We start from the raw sequence: 25,645 nt of genomic DNA on the forward strand, positions 1-25,645 counted from the left end.
GGACTAAGGCCAGCTTGCAGCATGTCACCGATGGCAGGCTGGGAAACATGACATGTTCTGTGCCCTCACATGATTCAGCTGTGTACAGGTGAGAGGGGAGGGATGGAGTGCTTTCCCAGTCTGTCATGTTTTAAAAGAGAAAGGAGACTTTAATTTAAAAACACACAGAGACAGACAGACAGACACAATGCACATGTGTGCACGGGTACACACACACACACACACACACACACACACACACACACACACACACACACACATGTGCATACACACACACAGTTGCAATACCTAGGTCTCATATTGACACTCAAAACCGGAGAGACGGCTCAGTGGATAAAGGCACTTGTCACCAAGCCTTATGACATGAGCTCAAACCCCAGAATCCATTTGGTAGGAGGAGAGAACTAGTTCCTGCAACTGACCTCTGATCTCTGATCTCCACATGCATGCCAAGGCCTGTGCACGCAAACATACATACACAATGAATACATGATTTTTTTAAAAAAGGTCTCCATCTTTGCTCTGGACTTCCAGCCTGTGCTGTGGGATGTTCTGTATGGCAAATGTGTTACTGATTGGTCAATAAATAAAACACTGATTGGCCATTGGCTAGGCAGGAAGTATAGGCGGGACAAGGAGGAGAATAAAGCTGGGAAGTGGAAGGCTGAGTCAGAGAGACACTGCCAGCCGCCACCATGACAAGCAGCATGTGAAGATGCCGGTAAGCCACGAGCCATGTGGCAAGGTATAGATTAATGGAAATGGATTAATTTAAGCTGTAAGAACAGTTTGCAAGAAGCCTGCCACGGCCATACAGTTTGTAATCACTATAAGTCTCTGTGTTTACTTGGTCGGGTCTGACGGCTGTGGGACTGGCGGGTGAGAGAGATTTGTCCTGACTGTGGGCCAGGCAGGAAAACTCTAGCTACAAGCCTGCTTGGTGGTTTTGATGCCATACATCTCTCCCAGCTCCTTCGTTTACTCCTTCACCTTGTTTTTCTGGCTATTGTCCCCAAATGATTTGACAATGTGGTCCCACAGCTCTGGATCCATCAATACTGTACCACAGCTTTAAATGTCTGAGATAACGTGTGTGTCACTCACCTCTGCTTTCTCCTCGCTCCATCTGGAATGGGGATCCAGCCCTTAGCTTCCATAATTCTCAAGCCACCCTCAGCTCAAGCCTACTTTGTTAGACAGGTTCCTTTGTGTTCTCTCTTTTCCCACCATTCCTCAAAATCGTGCTTAGCTTTGAAGTTCTAGTTTAAATGGAGTCCGTCTGCATAGCTTCCCAAGATGGTCAGTCTTCATCGCTCCTGAGACTAGGTTTGGAATCATCTAGAATATGTCCTTCTTTCCCTCTGTGGCTTTACTAGTGAGGTCTGAGAAGAAGAAAGACCCCCCCACCCCCGAAGGAAGGCTGCACTGTACCATGGGCAGGGCTTCTCCTCTGAACAAAAAAGAAAAAGGAAAGCCAGCATTCCTCTGTTCCAGATCCATCCAAGCAGCCCCTGCTACCTTGCTCCCGTCCCCACCGCCCTGTGATGGACCATGTCTCGTCTTAAGCTGTGAGCCGAAATGAGGCCTTTTCCCCTAAGTTGCTTCTCTTGGGTCCCAGCAGTGAGAAAAGTAACCAGTACACCTTCCCCTTCCCAGGTGTTTCCCAGAAGAACTCGGACATCCCCACTCTTCCTGCTATGTTCATGTTTCTCCACAATGCTAAGTGAAACGAGTAACAGGTTCATGCACCGAGCTCATGTCTCCTCCCACCAGAAGGGACGCTCTTTGAAAGAAAAGATTGAGTCTGGCTTCAGTTCTTTCAAAAGTGTCTGTCTAGGGCTAACCCTCAGCCAATATACTTATGTTTAACTTTACCATCATTACACACACACTCATACACGCACATACGCGTGCACGCACGCGCGCGCACGCACACACACACATAGATATACACGCACACAGACACACACACTCACACACACACATACAGACACACACATATACACAGACACACACACATACACAAACACCAGCACAGAAAGGCAGAAGTTGAATTTTAATTTTTTATATGGTTCAAATGTGAAAATTCAAAGCCAAGTAAATCTAGGAAGGGGACAGTAAATATCAGTGACAGATTCTGGACAAAAAACTGACAGCTGCATCTCATCAACCAATCAGAATCAAGACTGGCTCTGCAGATTCAACGCTACCAGGGAAACTGGGGAAATGAAGCACACAGCTCTTGTCTCAGCCTCTGTAATATTTTTTAAAGACTTATGTTGTTTGCCTGCACGTATGTATGCACACCACATGCATGCAGTGCCCATGGAGGACAGGAGAGGGCAACTGATTTCCTGGAAGTGGAGTGGAGTCTGAGAGCAGAACTTGGGTCCTCTGCAAGAACACATGATCTCAACCACTGAGTCACTTCTCCAACCCCTCCTTGTGTGCTATTTTTACAAAGGAAACACGAACTGTTATTAATGGCCCCATCAACACAACCAATCAAAGCTACGGATGAAAGGACGGCTCAGTGTTCTGAGACTGTGCTGTGGGGCAAATATGGCCTCACTTGGCTGCCTGTGTGTGTGAGAGGCCACAACCCTGGCACACACGCAGGCACTGGTTGGGTTCCAGGACTGTAAGACAGGCTCATCTAGGCTGAGACCTGCTACGTAGTACTAGGAATACAAAAATCTGCAGACTGTCTTTTAGAACATGCAGCTGATGTGTTTATATTTGTGTCCTGGGACATCCCAAGGCAACATCAGTACGAGTGTAGATCTAATTCCATGGAAAAAGGAAAGTGTGAGAACAAAGCTCTCCCAAGCGGTGATGACAAAGTAAATGCAGTTGAAATAGGGGGTAGGATTCAACAGAGGCAGCAGAAAGCCAGTAAGTTCTCCATTCTCTCTCTCTCTCCTCTCTCTTTTCCTCCTCCCTTCCCTCCTTCTCCTGCCCCCTACCCTTTCTTGTTCCCTCTGTTTTTGCCATCTCCATCTTCTCTCTCTTCCTGTTCCCCTCTCTCCCTCTTTCCATCCCTTATCTCCCTCTCATTTTCTCTCCCTCTCTCCCTGTTTCTCCCGTGACCTCTCCCTCTTCCCTTTTCTACTTTCTTGCTCTTTCACTCTCCTCCCTCTCCACCTCCATCCCTCTTTCCTTCCTCCTCTCCCTCTCTTTATCTCTGACTGTATATCTGTGTGTGTGTATGACTCTCTGTATATATCTCTCTATGACTGTCTCTCAATGACTTTGTCTCTCTTTCTCCCCATCTGTCTGTCTGTCTGTCTGTCTGTTTCTCTCTCTCTCTCTCTCTCTCTCTCTCTCTCTCTCTCTCTCTCTCTCTCTCACATACACACACACACACACACACACACACACACACACACACACACACACACATACATACATGCATTTTTTAACACTAAGTATTAGGTGTGAAACATGCAGTCAACCTGCTATCAAATTTTAATAATGTTTCCAGTTAAGTCTATGTAAAGCAACAAGGACAACCCTCCTCCCTGGACTCCACACAATTGCTCTCATGCCTACAGAGTATTTCACTGTGTGTTAATTCTCAGAAGGTAACATGCAACACCCAACAAGCCTATTTATTCCTTTTAATAAAACAAGCTTGTCAAAACTTTGTGGGCACCGGCATGTTTTCTACTCCCCTTTCTCCTTTCTTGTTCTCCTAGCATCTAACACTGCGAGACACCTAGCTCTACCGTGGACTCCCTCAATTAATCGTCGGAACACATCTAGTAAACGAATAACAGTTCTTACTCTAAATCTCCTGACTGAGGCGGCACAACTTCACATGGATAAGAGGTCTGAGTTCCTCAACGTGACACTAAGTTATCTGGTGCATTTGTAAAGCATTTGACAATGGACTTGAATCCATTCAAAGTGATTCTGCAGCTTTGACAGGCACTCTGTAGGTATTCATCTTCACAAAGAGCCTCTCGTCCATGATGCTTTTTACAGCCACCACAAGCACTTTGTGTAGATCTTAGGGGTTAGGTATCTATTTGAAAACCTCAAATAAAACACTACGAATCCCAAGATCAGTGCCCCCAACTTCTCATATCATTTAGAAGCAGAGCCTCTCTTTCGGTGTGTCCCCACCCACCTCTGCCATGGTCACATAGGTGGGCAAGCTGACCATGTACTAGCTGCTAGGGATGCAGCTCCAGGATTTGGTAGACTTTGCAAGAAGGAATGCTATGTCACAGAAGTCTGTCAGCCATATGTGTCTGTCCCCCACCCCTGTCCCAGACTTAGGAAATCAGCCAGTCCTCTACTACTACCATTTCTACATTCTTATTCCCCAATCAGCATTCAAGCACTCATCCCAAAGTGTGAATTATTTTAAAGACATAGAAGAGAAACATTCTTCTTCACATGCACACCTTTAATAGCATGAAAGTGGTGACTAAGAGGTAAACACTGGGTCAGCTCAACATTGCTTTTACTCTCATGCTAGTGTGGGTGATGCACACACCATTAAAGAGACAAAATCTCTTTGGGAAGCAAATGAGGAAGGGGACAGGTTCATTAAAGAAATGCAACAATGTCACGTCAGTGCAACATCTGAGAACTCCCTCCTGCCATGGCCCAGTGGCTCCCATGGGTTCGTATCTTCAAGAACTAAACACTGAGCCAGTCTCCACATTTCTCAGAAGAGTTCACATGGAAGACCATGGTAAAGTCCTCTTTATAGCCTTCTTTGTTTGGATTGATGGGAAATGTGAGACATGACAGGCATTCTTTCAGGTCCAGAACTCTAGGATATCAACAAGAAAAACAACCCAGGGGGAGGTTGCCACTGTGAACAGTATCTTCAGCTTTTCCAAAGCATTTTCACATCCATTGTAGTCAACTCAAACCAAAACTCTCTGGTTTACAAGCCAGAAAGTGAAAGCCACAAGTGACTCATCCAGGACCATACAGACAGGTTTGGACAATGTGGCCAGACTTCAGGTGGCACAGTCCATGGTCTGCCCTCCCCAGCAGGACATTGTACAGTGCTTCTAGTTTGTTGTCCCTATTCTGAGGGACACTGTCCATATCCACTGGGGCTGATTGTCAGCTAGCACTGCTATCTAACTCGGCAATCAGTTTTTAAAAAGAAAAGAAGCACACTTCTTTGAAAAACATGAAAATTCTTCTTTGACAAGTACATGTAGATTAAAAAAATAAACGTGGCATCCCTCTGTACTGCCGCTTTATGGATGTCTTTTCCAGATGAAAAGGCCCTGCTGAGGAACAGTTCATTGACCTCTCATTTCTATGTACACATAATACCCCTTACTAATAGCAGGACCTTCACACTGGGAAATTATTTGCTAAATATTTCCCACTGGCTCACAGCTTGGCCTGTCAATTTCTGCCAGATGTGAGACATCTGGACTGGTGCAACAAAACAGGACAAATTCAAAGAGATGTATCCCAGATGTAGAAGAGGACAGCTGTCCTCAGGAGTCTGTCACAGGGCCAGCTCAGAGTGTTCAAATTTCCCGTGACGCTGCTCCACCTGCATCTCGCCATAGCTTTTACATGACTGAAATGCATTCAAGAGGTTGACCAGATAGCCGCATGAAACACTAAGCTGACAGCCACAGAGAAGTAGTGATGGCCCCATGCTTCATGATCGTGTGATGGTGCTCAAGACCCTGTGGCAGGGAGTAGTGTGGAACCCACTGTCAGGTGAAGGACTTCAAAGGAAGGTTGCCATCTGAGGGTGGGGCTCTTTCTTCTCCTGTCCAGGCAGCATTCAGGTACACCGATCTGATGTGCCCTTGGCTTTGTAAGAACCAGCAGAGACCCTACTCATACTGCTTCTGTCTTGGGAAGGGTCACTGGCCCCGAATGCTTGCTTGGGGAGGTGACTGGAAGAAAAGCTTGTTCCGTACCAGGTTTAGAGATATCTGGAAAAATACTCTGTAGTCGTGCAAATTTCTATAAAAAGCAAAATGAGAAGATTTCAGAAATGAGTTATTGGGGAAACTTGACGGTTGCCACAACCCCCCCACCTCGAGTTGTCTGGACACCTCATTTTGGAAGCACTTCTTATACACACCACCCCTCATTCTTTATAAGCTATAAGTACCACTTCCCTGATGTTTCCAAATCTCATCAGGAGACTCACTGATTCCCAACTGCAGTGCTCCCTAGCCCCCACTGTCACAAACCCCGGAAAGCCAGTACCTGTGGAAGCAGATATCTGCCGATAAGAAACCAAAGGCGGCCATCTTACATGTACTGTCTGATCATCCTAGCTGCCTTCTTATAAACAAACAACCCTGCTGACCCAACTGTGAGCTCCAGGACGCTGGGGACACAACAACCCTTTATTGCTGTCCCGTGCAGTGGCTGGCTTTGTATGCAGCAGATTCTCACAGAAGTCTTTTGCTTTATATTTGTATATATTTGCTTTTTATTTAAAAACTATTTTAAATAAAACCTTTATTTTATTTAAAGCCCATCTAGGAAAGGCTCTATATTTAATGAATAGCACCATCAAAAATACATTCACCTGAAGAGCCCTTTTCAGATCAATGGGTGTAATCATTCTTTGAGAAATTGATAACATCCAGAAAAATCTTAGTATATTACTCAACAATTCATTTCAAAGTTATGAGTATTGCAAAAATACACTTTTTCACCTTTGCCTGATTTTGAAACACCAATATTTCATTTTGTTCTGCTTTTTTTTTCTTTAACTAAACTAGCGACTTAAATTTTTATTCACATATAATAATTGTATATGGTTATGGGTTATGATGTGATGTCTGTTGATTTTTTAAAATAGAAATCAGCAACATGATTTAGACAGTAAGAGGGACAGACAGCTGAATATAAGGACATGGTAAGTGTTAAGAGCCAGCCCTGGGATGGCTCCAGGATGAGTCTATCCTGGTCCCTGGGTAGCCAGCCCTTCTGATGGCTTTGAGACATATGGAGAGGATTGCTTCCCAGTTTGTCGGAGGCTCAGATGGCCCTGCTCCCTGAGGGCCATGGTCAGTCCAGGTGAATAGCCAAAAATGGGCTTAAGGGCTTCCAGCTGAAGCCTATGACTAATAGCTGAAGGGTGTGTCAAGAATGCCCCAAGTACTGCCAGTCACCCTCTACTCTAGAGGACCTTTTGGGTGCCCCAGTGTTCTGACTTCTTAGGATCAAATCTTAAAAAGGATGGGAAATGCAGAAATATCGGTCGATCCGCTAAGAGAAAACAGGCCCAGGGCAGTGTGTTCAAAGGGGATGACAAAGCACTGCAAGCGTAAGGCCCCTGCAGGTGGTGGATGGTGACATTGTGACCACGAGTCCTTCAAGTCATCGTGGGATTCTTCAGACCTTCCTACACAACCCCACCTGTCTAACCCATAGGCGTTACATAATGCTCCAGGTGACTCACTAAACCAAAAGCGAGCTGGAGGAATCCCAGTGTGCTTCCTAGTGTGGAGGCCTCAAATGCCCAGCCTTCAGAGGGTAAGCTTTCAATGATCCACACTGTCTACAAAACCTACAGGAACCAGTGGGGCCCCGGGGACCACATCACAGCAGCAGATGTTCTGAGCAGATACTTACGCAGGTGAAAATGATTAGTGTCAGGTAGAAAACGACCAGAGAGAAGAGAAGCACGGCTTCAGCCCTGTACTTCCTGAAAGGTGACTCTGCAGCTTCCTTAGGGCATCCTGAAGAAAGGAAAGGAACCTATGAAGACATGTAAGGACTGTTCTACCCCACTCCACTCCTGCTTCCTCTGGTCCTAAGGTGCCCATCCCCACCCTAGTTCTGTCAGTCAGGAAAGACAGTCGTGGTGGCAGTGACAACAGTCCTAAGTGGTTGTTGTCACACTGCTCTGGCTATATGCCATGGGATGTGAGGGATGTTTGCTGAACTTCCAGGGCCGGAAACCACCTTAACTTCTTGTGACTAGGTGAACTCTTAGGTGAGTGATCTCAACTTAAGGACACTCAGACTAGAAACTGAGGCTGGGGATCTGCCTGTTCTTGTCCAAGAAATCTAGAGCTTTGTCTTCTTGAGACAGGGACTTATGTAGCCCTAGTTGGCCTTGAGTTCACCATGCAACAGAGATGACTCGGAACTTCTTGACCCCCCCCCCATGCCTCTACCTTCTGAGTGCCCAGATGATAGGCATGTGCTACCTTCCCTAGTTCCCTAAACCCAGGGTTTCCTGCACACTAGCTGAGCATTGTACCACCCCGTCCCCTCAACTACAGTTCTTAGAGAAGGCCAGCAGCACAGGATGGGAGGACCAGCTCCCCAGGGTGTTTGAGGCTGTGCCTGGGGCACTAGAGGATGGCAGAAGGGAGAACCCAGCCAGGAACAGCTTGGGAGAAGGATTGTGTCCCGTTCAGTTCAGACACGAGCTGATGTTTGGCTTGTACTGCAGTGAGATTGCCAATGGGCTTGGCTCACTGCCTGGGCAGGGGCAGGCAGCAGGCAGATGATTCCAAGAAATTGTTCCCTGGAGTCTTATGGATTTGAGATTGGATTCAAAACTGCAGTGCAGTGGTCTAGAAATAGATTCTCTCAAGGGTCTATAACTCAATGGAAAGGGTTGAGAGACATTGTCTTAGGGATCCCTAACAATGCCCGAGTGTTCCGTCTACCTCAGGCACCGTACATAGCATCCTAGTGTAATATCTCATTAAATTTAGCAACAAACAGCATACAGATGTGACTGGCCCCATTTGAAAGGTGAGGCTTAGCCTAAAATAGTGACATCATCAGCTACACACCAGTGTGTGTCAGTGTTTGAGACACATCTAAACAGTCATTCCAATCTGACCCTTGACTTGGAGGCAATACTGTGTTGGAGGAGAGATGGAAGGCAATCAGCTGTGCTCTTCACTTCCTCTCTGTCCTTCATAACTCTCCCTGGTCAGGCTATTCTCATTTCTTATCCATTTAGATATTTGTTGAGGGCCTACTGTGTGCTGAGAAAAGCCCAGAACAGAGAATTGCTTGAACCTGGGGAAGATTTGGATTTAGCTAATCATACATTGCATGGCAAGTGTACAATGTGTCACAAAGACAAACCAGAGCAGAGGGCTGGATATTGAAAGGGGTGTTAGGTTGTGTGTGTTCATGTGTGTGTGTGGGTGTGTGGGTGGGTGTGTGTGTGTGCGCGCGCGCGTGTGCGCGTGAGCAAAGTGCAGACACTGACTGGCCCTTTAAAAGGCAGTCATATTCTTGTGATCTGAAGATTATTATCTTAGTTCTAATAGCTTTCAGATATGTGACATGAGAAGAGTGTAACTGTTGTGTAAAACCAGGGCTTTATGGACAATATGTTTGCCATTTCTGGCCTTAGTCCCTGCAAATGTTGGGCAAAAGTCAACACATAGATTAAGCCACATAGAGAAAAAATCATGACGTTCTTCAGAGGAATTCACTTCCAGCCACAGATGTCTTCCTAAGCTGCAGAGTCAGGTTCCGGAAGAGGAGAGACCTTGGGGCCCACAGAAAGCACACCCCGGGCTGTGAGGAGAAAAGGAGCAAGGTGAGCTCACCTGTCACTTTCAAAATCACGGTGCCACTGTAGTTACGTCTCCCTCCAAGCTCCTGCAGAGCGCATCTGTAGGTGCCAGAGCTGCAGACTGTAGTGTTTTGGATTGTCAAGGAATACCTTGTCCTGGGCGCCTCGAAGGAGTTGTTTTGCCTGCTCTGGGGGAGTTCCAGCTTTTCATTGCCACCCTCTGAGAGCTGTGAAGAAGCAACAATGAGTCACACTTACTGACAGACTCACGGGAAGGTCTCACAACCTGTTTTCACAAATCCATCCGAAGTGCATGTTTTTAAAGCAAGATAGGGCGACTTTTTTTTTCATACCTGTGAATTCCAGGGGAGAAGAGGATCTACAAAAATCTCTCTTCTTGCTTTGAAACAAGATCAGAATATGCTTTCTGATGGGAGCACTAGTAACTCAACCTCTTACCCTGCAGGGGTGAGTAAGTCAGCTGGGGACAAGGGCCCAGTGTTCTTTTGGTTTTTGTTTTGTTTTGTTTCTGACACTAACTCATCCCCTAGCTGGTTCTTAATTTTGGATGCCAGTCTGTTTCTTGGAAACAGTCTGTTTCTTGGAAAACTTTCTAAATCTGTTTAAAAAAAAAAAAAAAACACTGCTAGACAATTCAACTAAACCCAAGGTGTAGATGAGCGATGGGCCCTTGTTCGCAAGCACCTTTGATGTTCAAGGTCACAAATGAGTAGTAACTGACCATGTTTCTCTCTCTTCTCAGGCAGGAAGATGCTGAGCAGAATGGTATGAGGTTTTATGAGTCATCTCAAACTATGTATGGAAGGACAATTACAGGCCGTCCTGATGGACTAGATGCCCAAGCTAGCCAAGCAATTTAATTTTTAAAAATTTATTAATAAATTATATATTTTTAATTTCTCTTGAGCTATCTTGGAGATGCAGTTGTGGGTTGTTCTCAGCATCTTCTACTTAAAAATGTGACATACACCACATTCATTATCTACTCTCTTTCCCATACATCTCTTAGTGTGTATGTGTTTGGGCATATGTACATGTACATGTTCGTGTGTGTGTGTGTGTGTGTGTGTGTGTGTGTGTGTGTGTGTAAGTCTGATGACAACCTCAGCTGTATTCTTCAAGTGAGATCCACTTTGTTTTTTGAGACAAGGTCTCTCACTGACCTGAAGCTTTCCATGTAGGCCAGCCTGGCTGGCCAGTGAGTCCCAGACCTGGCTACAGCACTGAGACCACAAGCATGCACCTCTGCATCTGGCTTTTTTTTTTTTTTTTTTTTTTTTTTTTTTTACTGTGGATTTCTGTGGACTGAACTCAGGTCCTCATTCCTGCAAGGCCTGAACATGTTTCTAATCTGCACTCACCAGATGGTTCCTCCACTTAAATGGCTTTAGGCACATCCAACCTTTTGACACCACAGCACACTGTTTACAAGGTTCACACTTAGAGAAATGTGCAATTAAAAAAAACACCAAAATTGTTTCATGATATTTTTAAAAAGTTTACATTTTTGTGTCGGGCCACGTTTATAGCTATTCTGAGGCGCGTGTGTCCTTCAGGCAACAGGTTGGACACACCTTAATTAAAAAGCTTGTAAAACAGATTTTCAGTAACAGTAAAGCAGAACATCGCTTTCAGAGCTAGCAGGAAGTCAGCATCCCCAACCAGCCTGGAACTGCCCTTTGCTGCTTGCCTGGGGACCAGTAGGAAGCCTTGAGACAAGTGACATCCCTCACCTATCCCTACTATCATAACAGCACCCAAGAGTCCCCTCAGAAAAAGGGACAAATTACCAGACTCTCCATGCCAGCAGCTGCAAATAGTGAATGGTGAGCACGCTGCAATTCTTCAACATGCAGGGGGACTCTGGGACGGAAATAGATAACTAAGGGGTTGGGGGGGGGGGTCACTCTGTGAAATAAAAGTGTACAAGCTCACTTATGTGTGTGTGCATGAACACACATACATACACACACACACACACACACACACACACACACACACACACACCTGGGACCAGTGGAAGCTGAGCAATGCACAGCAAGGCCACCCAGCTTCGGGCCCAACTTTCAGTGTGCTGACATTCCTGTGCCGTGGGCTAGAGAGACATCTGCTGGCAGATGGATGCTCACTCCCAGAACCAAGCTGAAAAGAGTGTTCTCCTCAGGCTGTCTTCGAACATAAATCCCATTTCTTGCTAGTCCTTCCCATTTTATAAAGTTTCTTATTAAGTAATCAAGAATCTCCAGGTGAAAGCTAAAATCTGGGGCCTCTGGAGGTTCAAAAATACAGCAACACTGGGACTGAGTGAGGACTTGGCTTGTTGCCCAAGCATGAGGACCCGAGTTCAATGCTCAGCCCTGATATAAAACAACTTGGTGTGGTGGGCACATGCCCATAATCCCAGTGCTGAACCAGTAGAGTCAGGAGCATCCCTGAGGCTTGAGCCAGGCACTGTAGTCAAACTGGGGAGCTCCAGGTTCAATGGAAGACCCTGTCTCAAAAACTAAGGCAGGGAGTGATTGAGTGACACCTAACACTGACTTCTGGTCTACACACACACACACACACACACACACACACACACACACACACACACGAGCATGCTCACACACGAAGCAGTGGAAGGAGATGGCTGAAGAGCTGTCGGAGAAACGGAGAGCCTCCAACTTGCTCTAGAGCCAGGTCCTTGTGGCCCCTGACTGTCCAGCGGCGCCTACCTGTGTCAGCTGCCACGTAAGACCTGTCTGAGATGATTAGGCCTCCTCAGTCTTGCACAGCCCTGCCCGATGTTCCAGTCATCTCTTTTCTTTTTTCTAAACCAACCCTCAATGGCAAATACGGCTGCAACAGGCAGTTAGCCATGACCCGCCTCTGCTTTCCTCCCGGGGAGCTCTTTTCCATCAAGAGGGCGCTCTCTGAGCTCAGAAAAGCCCATGAGAGTGTCAAGATCAAAATCCACAGCACTCCAGTACAGGAGCTGCCGTATAATGGACAATGCCTGTTTTGATAAAGCAGGCTGATGGTGGTGATCAGAGCTGCTTGGCAGGTGACCTTCTAGCTCCCTGCAAAGGAATTCATTTTGTAACAAGGCAGCTCCAACAGCAAGGAGTACACTTTGTGGTCAGATTTCTATGGGCTTCCCGAACAATTTTAGCTACTCCATTCCAGTCGTTAGTAGCAACGCAAAAGCCAGGCGAGACGGTGAGGGCAGAAGGGAGAAATGAAGGGAGAAAGGAAGAAATGAAGGGAGGTGCAGAACAAGGTTGTCGGCGCCATCGCTTGCCAAATCTTGCCTTGCTGAGCCATCACAACCATCGGTGGAATTACAGCCAAATACCTCCACTCTCACAGGTCTCCTCCAAAGACCCTTTCTTCCCAGTGCCAGAGAGCTAGCGTAACCCAAGAACTCTTGCCAAATGAGTGACAGCCCTCTGGTTGATAAGTAACCACAGTGGTGTTGTGTCTTATCCATGGGAATCTGCCCAAGACCTTTAGCGGGTGAAATCACAGGCGGAACTGAGCCTGACTATGGAAAGGCGCAATGCTTTTTTTTTCTGTACATACCTACTCAGGACAGTTCAGTTTCTAAACAGGTGCAGGGTTTCTGTGCACATTTTCTGCCCACCAAATTCATCTTTTCTATCTCACTGATGCATTTGTGGCACGCCGTGACCATGGCTTCTACAGTTTGAGGCACGACAATAGAATGAGTAAGCATTTCCTTTCCCTTCTTCAAAATATTGTGATAAAGGGTCCATTCTTACCACGGACCTCAGCAATCTCAGCATGAGGAGCTTGGATTTTCTTTTTTTTTTTTTTTTTTAGTAAGTCACCTGTTCTCTTAAAGGAAGCACTTTATGGTTTTTCTTTGGCATATCCAAACTGCTAGCATCACCATTCTCGTGCTTTGGGCCCATTAGTAAGTAAAATATGGGGGACTTGAATGCAAGCAAGCGTGTCTGATACTAAGTGTATCTGACAGCCACAACGTCTGCTTAGTAACTAGCGGAAGGTAGCCATACTGCGTGGCTAAGCTGAACAGAAGGGTGATTCACATCCCAGACAGGACAAGGTGTGAGGTGTTCGTCATGCTACTCGGAACAGCAAACAATGAAAACCTTGGGAATTGCTGATTTCTGGAATGTTCCATTTAAGATGTTTATACTACAGTTGGCCACAGGTCATTGAAATGGAAAAAGGCGACATCATGGATAAGAGGGACACAACAGTCAAACTCATACAGTGTGCCTGGAAATATTTCACAGCCGTCTCCTAGTTTCATGTTGGAGGTATATGTAACGTCTGTTACCCTTCCTTTTGTCATTTTAAGATATAACTGCATATACACCTGCAGGCAGTTGCAGGCCAGAAGAGGGCACCAGATCTCATTATTGATGGTTGTGGGCGACCAGGTGGTTGCTGGGAATTGAACTCAGTACCTCTGGAAGAACAGCCAGTGCTTTTAACCGCTGAGCCATCTCTCCAGCCCTTAAGATATACTATCCAAAGGCGGAGGGGTGGGGGGAGATAGACCTTTCTTTTCAGGTGACTCCACCTGAGAAATACTGGAAAACCCCTGCTGTAAAAGTAGCAACTATTTTTGTTTGTTTTACGTGCTCAAAACCAGATTGTAACACTATGATTATCCAGGAAACCCCTTATATAAAACTTCAAATGATTCTCAAAAGACCCGTGGCCAGGCACATGTCATCTTGTCACGTCAAGGGAACCAGCCATGGCTGAAGCAGCACTGGGAACTGAAGGAGATGTCCCAGAGGGAGAAGAGAGGGGGAAGGGCGGATGGACAGCCCCTCTTTGCTTTATTCTCTGAGTTCTTACGAGCGCGGGAGCTGGCGGGAAACCAACCACTGGCAAGAGCAGCTTTTTAAACATTCCAAGTCTAAAAGTGTTCTATTGCGTCTTTGCGAAAGCGTTTTAGGAAATAGTAATTTGTAACAAAAGGAACCCTCCGCTTCATTCATAGCCGAGCATAATTGACGGGAACTGTTTAATGCACACTCCGTGATGCTAATATCGCCATACAACGTCTGAAAGCACAACATAATTTGGGCAAATTAATTCCTCAAAACGCTCGTTCCAATGCTGTTTTAAATATCCACACTTGGTGGATTAACTTTTATGCTGACGACTGAACTTTTTTATTGAATTAGCAAAAAAAAATACAAGACATCTCATTTTCAGAAAACCTAAGGACTTTGATTTGTCTTTAGACCTCTAATTTGAATAAATGACCTAAACATCATAATCTTTCTCTGAGTCAGAGATTTGACCTTAAGGAAACCACAAGACCTAAATTAAACTGAGCTTTCCCTTTAATTTGCTGAACACAACATCAAGCAAACACAAGTACTAATTTTAAGAGCATGTGAATTAAATAGATTTTTTAAAAATATATAGACAAATGTATAGACAAATTTGAATGAGTATAAGCTAAATAAATAACACTGGAATGGAATCCATACTTCAACTAAGAACTATTGTGGCAAATGTTTTTTTAAAACAAATTTACATAATTTTACTCAAATATATGACAATTAGTCAGACCTGGTAGGGCAGCCTGTGATTGCAGCTACTCAGAGGGCTGAGACAGGAGGATTGCAAGTTCAAGGCCAGCTTAGCCAACTTTGAGAGACCTTGTCTCAAAAAGTATCCAGAGGGCTGGGAGGCTTGAGAAATGGCACAGTAGACAGAGAGCTTGCTGTGCAAGTGTGAGGTGATGAGTTCAGATCCTCACCACCCCACCCCACCCCCACCCCCACCCCCGTGCAGAAGCCAGGCATGCCTGTAACCCCAGTACTGAGAGTACAGAGACAGGTAAGCAAGCCCCAGGGTCTCACTGGCCAGCAGGTCTAGCAGAAATAGTGAGCCCCAGATTCAATAAAGAAAGCTTGTCACATGAAAATAAGGTGAAGAGTAAATAAGAAAAGCATCCTAACCCCAGCCTCTAGCCTCTGCAAGCATAGGCACAGACGCATGAGTATGTATACATAACACACACACACACACACACACACACACACACACACACACACACACACACATACAACACACACCATGTGAACTTCCTAGAATGACCAAATTTGATTGCTATGGCAACATTACTTACTATTCCTGTAGCAAACAGGGAGTTTTGATCACAAACTTGAGATCTGAGTTCATCAGATATTAGATCTGCTAAAAATGTGATCAAAGCTTGGTGAAAAGGTTTATTTTAAAAGGAAAAATAACACAGAATTTAGACGTTTCACTTACCAATTGATAAACCATATTGAAAGAGGGAGACGTCAAGTGTTTGAAGGTGTCGTTACACTAATCTCATGTATTCCAAGCATACTGGAACAGCTTTTTGTTAATTGCATTTCTTGTGCACTAACATTCATGTACTTTGGTTTTAACTCAATTAAAGTGCTAATATAATCTCCATTCATCATAAAAACAGCTCTTTATAATGTGCAAAATAGTTTGGCTCTGAGGTTGATGTCATAATGAGGATAAAATGTATGAGCATTAATGTCGAGTTTTTTCTGAGTGTGGTTTTATTAGAAAAATGATTTTCTGCTTTGAAATATACTGGGTCTAACAGACAGAGTTGGATTTATGGCTGCTAACGAGAGTAATGAGTATGGCAGAGGTGGCCTAATTAAGAGCGTTGGCTTTGGAGTGGGGTGGAGGGGGAGCCATTCCCAGCCCTACACCAGCCTTCTGCTCTTGGCTGACTGGCTGAGCAGCTCAAGGTTAGTTTGTACCCATTAGACCGAGGAGTGAGTGACCACAACTTAGAGAAGTGGTGTGAAGATATTTATGGTGCTGCATACATACCCTAAGTATGGTACCAATCATATGGAAAGCCCTAAAGATGTTACTTTTTTAAATACACATCCAAGGTTTCATTCAGCATGCTAAATAGTTCATTGCGCACAGGAAGGATTCAGAATATACATTTGAATAAGTGAATGAATCTGAGAAATAATGAGAACATGACAAGCACGTTGGCTTCCAAATCACAAAGCCTGAAGTCAAGCCCGAGCTTCTGCACTAGATAATTGGGTCATTTCCCGTCAGTCACTTCGTCTCTGCATTGCATTCCCTTGTCTAGCAGGAATAGATTATAAAGATCAAGTAAGAAACACTCGTGGGCTCGGTGGAGTTAGGAGAGCTGGAGTTAGAAGCTGTTGCTACAGTTGATTGTTTTCCACTCCAGCCACGGTCTGTCCTTCCTTCCAGCTCATCCTTCTTGGCTTCTTTCTGGTAAAATTATCCTAGAAGTCTCAATGCATTGCTCTAGGGAGAGATCTCATGTTAGTGTGTGTGTGTGTGTGTGTGTGTGTGTGTGTGTGTGTGTGTGTGTGTGAGAGAGAGAGTGAGAGAGAGAGAGAGAGAGAGAGAGAGAGAGAGAGAGAGAGAGAGAGAGAGAGAGAGAGAGAGAGAGAGAGGTGTATGGGGGTGACGTGGGGTGTGTGTTTCTGAGAGTGTGGTGTGTGGGGGTGTGGGTGTTCATGTGAGTGCATGTGCACATAAAGACCAGAAGACTGCCTCAGTTGCCCTTTCTTTTTGGGTACTATCCAATTTTGTTTTGTTTGTTTTTCAAGACTGAATCTTTTACTGGCCAGCAGCTCTTTTGATTGGCTAGGCTATCTAGCCAGTCAGCTCCAGGATGTACACCACCACACCCTACTTTTTCTCACTGGTTCTGGGGATCAGATCCAGGTCTTCATGCTTTTAAGCTTCTAACTTCACTAACTAAAGAATCTCTCCAGCCCTCTAAAAATAAATTTGTTAGTTGACCATGTCTCCACAACACCACAGCATTCTGATTCTCTCAAGTGTCATCTTTATAAAGTGGAAAAGTCTTTTAATTGGGGCCCGGATGGCAATGTTGGACCTTTTCATTATTGACATCATCAACCATCCTGAGGTTGTCATCTTGTGGTGCCTACTGGACTCTGAGTTCATGTCCTTCACAGAACCACAAGAACCTCTTGAGTCTAGAGGAAGTCTAGTTGACTCTGATCTGACTGACATCCCTCAGAAACTATCTGTGATTGGCATACAATGCAATCATAGCCACTTAAGAATATTCAGATACTTGTCCTATTAGAAGAAAAAACTTAATGAGAAAAATGTTGTTTGAGGGAAAATATGCAAGTGTGTTTATCAGCTACTATTTCCCTGCCAGGAAGAAGCTGGCAATAAAATCAATATAAAGATTGGGAAAGATGAGAAATGGAATGTCACCAAGCCTGGGGGATATTCACAAACCTCTAAGCCCAGCTTTTCTTGAAGAAAAGGAACCAGGTTGGCTTATATATGATGGGAATGTTTAAAAAATTAAATAAATCTAATACATCATGGATAATCCAACATAGTTCCTTTTCTTTAAGATAGAATTGCAATTTATTGTAACAGAAAGTCTTAATTGCTGGGATGCACACGCACACAGACACACAGGCCACTACATAAGGGTGGCATATGGGGAACGCTGCCCATGTGGCCCCAGCTTCTGGATCATTCCTACTCATGTGCCTCCTCTCCTCAAACCTTGTACAATCTGTGCGCGCGCACACACACACACACACACACACACACACACACACACACACACTCTCGCTCACACATTTAGAATCATTGCTGAAGTAGCCAGAAAGAGATTATGGAAACAGTTTTAGCCAGAGAAACCCCTTTTTAGGTAATGAATTTGATTTTTGTCTTGTCTTACATAAAATGTCTACGTCACTAAGATCTCCTGCAAACTTCTCCTTTTTCCATGCTGTGACACCACTAAGAACAAACCCAGGAAACGCAGTCCTCACGTGATTCAGGTTCCCCCTTGTATACGTGGAAAGCACGTGGTTTTTTGTTGGTGTTTCTCTTCAACTCTCAGCAGCCCTCTTCCTATCCTCCAAAAGATATGAACAATGCCATGTTCAGCCATGTTCAGCCATGTCCAAGACCTCAACAAGCCACCATTCTAATCCGACTGAGACTTCCTCCATCCCCTCTGAGGTAGCCTCATCCTTCCTTGACCACACAGACAGAAATGGTGATAGAGAAAATCCAGGGAAGCAAAGATGTGCTCTAGCCTTTGATGAGCTAAGCTTATGGGAATTTCAGTGCAGTAAAAGAATATAGGCTCCCAAAGGTTTACCTTCTCAGATGAGTTACGTTCTTCCCATCACCATGAGAAATGTGCTCTTTCCTTAGATTTGTATGACATCATTTTCTGTGCTGAAACTCCTTCAATGGCTCATTACAGCTGAGATAGTATGCCCTGGACTCATTGTCACTGGACATTCAAGTCCTTCACATTCTGTCTCTGTCCTGTGTCCCAGCATCGTCCCTGGGTTTACCTGCTATACCATTTTCCTTTCTGGATCTCTAGTTTCCTCACTTGCACCAAAGATGCTTTGTGGTACATTTCTATGCCCTTGCTTAAGATGCTACTCTGGAAATGTTTGCTTTGTCTCTGAGTGTGGGTATGGGTGTGTACATGTGTGTAGACATCAGATGTCTTCCTCTATCACCCTCCTCCTTGTCTGTCAAGGCAGGGTCTCTCAAAGAACTCATGGATTTGACTAGGTTGCCTGGCCAGTGAACTTCAGGGATCCGCCCATCTCTGGTCATCTGCACTGGTGTTACAGACCCTAGCCATCAAAGCTGCTTTTTTTTTTTTTTTTTTAAACCTGTGTGATGGGGCTCTAAAGTTAGACACTTTACTGACTGAGACGTTTTCTCCATGTTGATTTTGGGAGAACTATTACCAGGTCCAGGACTTGATACACCCTTGTGTTACAATAATGGTGTAAATATGAAAGACATCCAAAAACCAACTTCATGTTTTTCACAGTTTGAGCTAAAAGTGATTTCTCCAAGGCAAGGAAGGCACATGCCTATGGGGACAATAGTATTTTTCTTTGATTCTAATGTACATACAGTTTTCATATTTCAGATTTTCAGTCCTTCTAAATTTAATATGGGAATGTTTCCTTTTCTCCCAAAAACATGTTGTTAGATTGCCTCTGAGAATCAAGGAAACTCAACATGGGCAGGCCCCTGGGGACGGCTTCACCTCTGACCCCTCTGCTCTTTTCAGGGGCCTTGCCCTCCGAGCTCAGCATCACATACTGGTAGAGGCAGGAAATACTCACCAACAGTGACCAACATCCAGAGGAGACCCCATCCTAATGAGTTAAGGTCAATACACTGGTGTGGTGCCTGGCTTGAGCTGTCAGATGGCCTGCTTTCCGGCAATGCCCTCACATGAGTGTCAGAACCAGAACCCAGCACTGGACCAGACCACCCACGATCTCCCCTAGCCAAGGCTTTTCTAACCCCTAGAGTCAAGTGTGACCCATTCTCTGAAATCACTGTCTCACTTCCCCTTTCTCCCTCCCTTTGACAGTCATCTAAATAGAGCTGTCTTGTGACGCAGGGCTGTCCCCACCCCCGCAGTATCACCCAAAGGCCACATCAGATATCCCCTTTCATTTTGCCTCACTGTAGGTTGTCAGAGCTCCTAGCATGACCCAGGACGGCGCTGTATCTGCAGAGAAAATGACTCCTCCTCGTTAGCAGAGAAGGACACTGACCATAGCCAAAGCACTCTATCTGGAGCTGTGTTCTCTCTTCAGACCTACTGCAGTTTCATGGACACAATCAGAGACACACTGACACTCCGTGAAGTACAGACACAGCCCCTCACACAGAGCCTTGTATTCAGCTCTGTCCTCTGAAACCACAATGCAAACACACACCATGGTCAACAACAAAAGCATGACGGATCAAAGCATATTTGCCTGTGTTCTCAAACTACCTCCTCCTACCCAAGCTGTAACCTATCAGAGCTTTCAAAACTAAACTGAGTTACAGTCCCAACGGAGATAACGTATAGATTTTTCTATTTCTTCTCCATCATCCATTCTACCTTAAAAGGTAGGGAGAGAAGACGTCTTTGGGGGTCCCAGTTAGGAGGGCACTGGCCCACAGAAGGAAGAGCTGTGCTCGAGGACACTGGGTTGGTGCTGTCTGCATTTGGCCTTTGATCTTCTGTGTTATCACTGCTGAATCCCGCCGGCCTCCCCATCACCACGTCTTAGAAACAAAGAGTAAAGTTGGACGCGGCCCAATCCACCAGTGTTTAGACTGGCACTAACTGAATTCCAACCGCTTGGAGTTTTCAGTAAAAGGCAAATGCTGTGTTTAAGGTATGGCTCGCGGGAGTCCTTTCTTAGCCATCAGTCACTGGCTAGCGGCAGGATGCTCCATGGGACCCAAGGACTAATGGTAAGTAGGATTTTAAGGCGTGTGTCGTTGCGACCACCGTTGTGACAGGCAGAAGGCCTGTAAGAGTGTGATTCAGCGTGACAGACAGTGAAACTTCACTTCAAGGGGCTCTGCTCTCCTTGCACTAATCCTACACACAGTTTTATAATGCCAGGACAGAGACCAGGAAGGGAGGTGAGAGTTGGGCTGGCCTTTGGTTCTGAGTTTAAATCCCCTACCTCACAGTTCCCCCAGAACATTTTACAAGAAAACCATGAAGAAAAAAAAAAAAAACCAAGACACTCATCCATAAAATGACCTTATTTCTAGAACTCTCTATCCATTTTTGTCATACAAGCAACAACAATGCAAATTTTTTAATTTGGGGGCTGAAAAATAACAACTTCCAAAAGTCCTGGAAGAAATAATACATACCGATTTCAAGGTACTTGGCTAGTGAGTTGGCATTGTACCTACCGTTCCTCCAGCCACGAAGCCCGTGGGGAGGGGATGGACTAGACAGACACCTTCCCTTTTATCATCAGAGCTCCATTCATGTTAAGCAAGCACTCTACCACCCCCTCTTGTTGTTTTGGTTTTTTTTTTTCCAGAAAGAATTTTTAAGAGACCTTCAGGCTAGACCTTGCAAGAACTATGTCTAATAAACAAGCACATACATTACAGAGTTACATCATCTGCCGACATCCAAGAAGAGGTCAAAGGCTAATTGCTATGATTTACTGAACCATTCCAAACGACCCTGCGCGAGGAGATTTAACTTGACAACTGTTTGAACTTCACAGTCTGAAATTTCATCTGCTTGTTTCATGAGTACTTTTTAATTACTCCCCTGGGGATATTAATGATGCTTTCTTTTTTTAATTACAGTCTGGGAGGGATCATGGTTTCCTGTTTGCTCCCTCCTTGAGATGGCTAAGTCCACTGTCTGGCTCAGGGACACTTTGCTTTTCTTTACCCAAAGTAATTAAAGTAGAAAATCAAGATATCAAGATAGTCTAACAAGCCAAGATCTGGAATCTGACAGCTTGGGTCAAAGCCCACTTATTTCGCTCCCCCGGGCTCTGTCTCTTCATCAGGAAGTGGGAATAGGCATATTTCTGGCCTGGTAAGCCCACACTGTTCCAGAAGACAGAGGTAGATAATATATGTAAATATTTATTCCCACAGTCTGGCATATGGTGAGCCCTCAGATATTGTTTTTACAATATTTTTAAAGCACTATTGTTTTGACCACAATTCTGGACTCCTGTTCTCTGAGCTCACAGTGAAGAGAAGAGAAACAAAAACACAATAGGAACCCCCACCACTCATCCACCCCACCCCACCCACTCATCCACCCCACCACTCATCCACCCCACCCCACCCATTCATCCACCCCACCACTCATCCACCCCACCCCACCCACTCATCCACCCCACCACTCATCCACCCCACCCCACCCCACACACACTTTCCTAGAATGTTCTACACAGCAGTGTCCTGAGGTCTCCATGGTGCCACCTCCCTCACGGTCCCGCTTAGATCCGGTAACAGGATAGACACCGGGTGCTGGACATAAAGCAGGAGGCACTGGTGCCGTCGTCCTTGGGGAATTGACAATCCATTTGATTGACTGGTTTGGGTTTTGCTTTGAGGCTTGGGGTTTCAAACCCAGGACCTTCTGCATGCTAAGCAAGCACTGTACCACTGAGCTACCATCCTCCAGCCCAGACAATTGGCTAAAGTAGTTAAACACCACACACACACACACACACACACACACACACACACACACACACACACACACACACACGTCCCCTCTGTGCTGCCTTGCATGTTTAAACTCCCATCCATACTGCAAGCTCTCATCAAATCTAGCATATTGGGAAGAAGACAGCCCTGCGTTTTGTGGAAACTGAGAACAGACAGAGGCTTCCTCAGAGGTAAGTCAGCAAATCAGAGAGCCACCCCTGGGGATTTAATTCATTTACCTTAAAATGGAGGTGGCCTGGCTCCGAACCTCACTTAAAGAAGGGAGCAAAGGCCAGCTCTATTAAATTACAGCAGCTGGACTTTAACATACCACAGGAATTACAATTTTGGAGTCTTGAGATCTCACTGAAAGGGAACCTTTCAAATGCCTTGCCTTGTGCAACTCAATTTCCCACCACAGGGGCAGAGATTCATTCTCTCTCCTGTTTGGGCCTCCGGCTCCAGCACATTCCTATGGAAGTCCTCATTCATGGCGGGACCCCTCAGGGACTGCCGGAGAAAGCAGAAGCGAGGTAGGAGACGAGCCGATTGACATGCCTTGGCTGAAAAGAGATGACCACTCCTCACTACCTCCTGTGGCCAGCCTAAGTCACTTGAGACCCTTTTTAATACCTCCCTCTCAAGTGTTCCTCCCTTCTGTATTTTGAAAGTGTCATGGTCACAAGGCACAAGAAATAGGAGTCTGGGGACATGCTTCCTATCCCATGTCCAAATCTAGGCCCACGTTGCTTTCCCTGTAGCCTCCACAGGTGCCCTGCGGCACGGATCCAATGCCGTGCAAACCTCTAGGGGGATCATTCACGCCAAGCCGCCTTTGATCATGATCTGCCAGGAACTAACATAAGGGGGCTTGCGCTCTGGATGCAGGTGCAGATGAAGCCCGGTGGGAGAAAGTGGGTATCAGAACAGCTGGAGTCCCCAACCCGGGAGTCCCAGTCCCTTGGCTGGCTGCTTCCGCTGTCCCTGCAAGAAACCCGCTCAGGCACCGACCTCGCTTACCTTGGCCCAGGACACCTCGTAGGAGAGCTGCGGGTCCCAGGGCGCTGTGCACGGCAGGTCAGCCGTCTCGGAGCAAGCCACCGTCACCTCCCGCACCGCCACCGCGGGCGCCAGGCTGCAGGCTGCAAGAGAGAGGAAGAGACAGAGCGGCATAAGCCAGGCCACCGAGGCGGGGTCGCAGGCAGCGTGGGGCGACGGGCTGAGGGCCGTACCGCAGCCGAGGAGCAGGAGCTGGAGGCCTCGCGACATGGCTGGAGCGCTGCGCCACGGTCCGGGCCGCCCTCCTGGGCGCGCGCCGCGTTCTTGTACCCGCGCTCGGGACTTCCCCGCGCGCCGGCCCCGGGGACTCCCCAGCGGGAGGAGGCGGGTGGCCGGGTCCCCGCCCCGCGCACGCGTCCCCAAGTCCGCGTCGCTGCTGCGGCTGGTCAGCGGCGACAAGCAGTTCCGCGGAACGGCCCCGCGCCCTGCGGCTTCGGAAGCGGCGATGGCACGCGCGACACCGGCTCGATGACCCTCAAACCCAAGCCGGGAACCAGGCCATCGAGCCGGTCATGCAGGTTCAGAGAGGGCGGGCAGCTTCCTCTAAAGCCCAGGACTGTGGCGCCGTTGCTCCTCTCCAGATTTTGTGATAGGGGCAGACACACTATAGACTTCCAGAGAAGTAGCATACGTACGCCTGCAGTCCTTGGCTCCCTGCCTTCTTTCCGGGTTATCATTTGGCCTTGTTTACATTGTTTGAACAAAGGAGATCTTTTTATACTAAAGCATTAATTACATGCATGCGCGTAAGTATTTTAGAATACAATGTCTACGCGAAGATTGAGTCCATCTCCGTAGCACCCGCTCTCCAAGGCTCAGGGACTATGGGGAAATGAGGGGGGGGTGGGGAGCAGAAAGATTTTAAGAGCCAGAGGTCTGGAAGGATCAGAGCGACACAGTGTCTTCAGGACATGACACATGACTCTTGAATTCACAGCAGCAATGATGATCTGCACAAGACCAAGGTGATCAACCTTTCAGCATGGCAGGGGGAAGGAATCACAAGCTCCCACCCCTAACTGAGGAACCATGGACAGCTGACGGCTTCTGGGGAAGGGAGAATGTGTTTTCCTTAAGGTATCCACTCTCTCCCTTCAGGTCAACCACTCTCCAGTGGATACCCACATCCAGAAGATATGGACACCACAATTAGGTTATTTTAAAAAACAGTCTCCTCTAACCCATCCAGAGGCAACCCCCTTAACACTTTGGTGTACTGACTTCCTTGCCTAAGTACAGGTTTCAATGGCTTACCTTTCTTACCCTTCCCACTATCTTTCTGTCTTGTGTAAGCTTCGATTATGAGCAGTTTCACAATATTAAAAATAATTCCAGAAACTGCTTAGTGGCTGTACCGTATTCCATTGGGCCACAATTTAGAACCCATTAGATAGTATTGGGCACTTGGTGGCTTTTTTATTTTATTATTTTTTCCTTCATACATGAACACATTTTGTTTTTGTCAAGTCTACCTCCCACTCCCCAACTCCAACTTGTCCCAGGACCCTCCCTCCATTCCCCTGCCAACTTCATGTTCTCTCTGTACATCTCCTCATGGTCTCTGGCTCTCTCAACTTCACTCTCATCTCACTCTCTTACTCTCTATATGTATGTATGTATGTATGTATGCATGTATGTATGTGTATGTATGTGTGTATGTATATATGTATATATGTATGTATACATGGACATATATATACACACTTTCCATATGTGTGTGTGTGTCTCTGTGTGTGTATAAAAACCTACTGAGTCCAATTAGTGCTGCCCACGAGCATGTGGGTGTAGGTCTGTGCACTGTAGCATGACAACCTACCAGGAGCCCCACTTCTGAAAAAAACTATAGGCATGCCCACCTATGCCCAGGTATAAGATAGTAGAAAGGAGATTCTCCCTAAAAGTTTGCTTCAAAGGCACAATTGGCCTTCCTGGACATGCATCCCAAACCATTTCAGGCAGAATCAGCCTCCCCACTCTCCTACTGGACATAACTAGAGCATGACTGAACAAAACCTAAGTTTGAGG

General features: G+C 46.1%; 1 protein-coding gene across 1 annotated transcript; it reads right to left on the bottom strand.

Moving 5' to 3' along the window:
* Window positions 1–4,393: 4,393 nt before the first annotated feature.
* Window positions 4,394–24,250, bottom strand: Cd83 (CD83 molecule). The gene is made up of 5 exons (XM_052728937.1): window positions 23,794–24,250; window positions 23,582–23,703; window positions 9,543–9,735; window positions 7,591–7,697; window positions 4,394–5,961 (listed from the first exon to the last, which is right to left on the bottom strand). The coding sequence occupies exons 1-5, from the start codon at window positions 23,828–23,830 to the stop codon at window positions 5,833–5,835; spliced, it is 588 nt and encodes a 195-aa protein (XP_052584897.1). The 5' UTR covers window positions 23,831–24,250; the 3' UTR covers window positions 4,394–5,832.
* Between the last annotated feature and the right edge of the window lie 1,395 nt (window positions 24,251–25,645).

This window comes from Peromyscus californicus, unplaced genomic scaffold (assembly GCF_007827085.1).
Source record: "Peromyscus californicus insignis strain IS unplaced genomic scaffold, ASM782708v3 Scaffold_8__1_contigs__length_139910024, whole genome shotgun sequence".
NCBI lineage: Eukaryota > Metazoa > Chordata > Mammalia > Rodentia > Cricetidae > Peromyscus > Peromyscus californicus.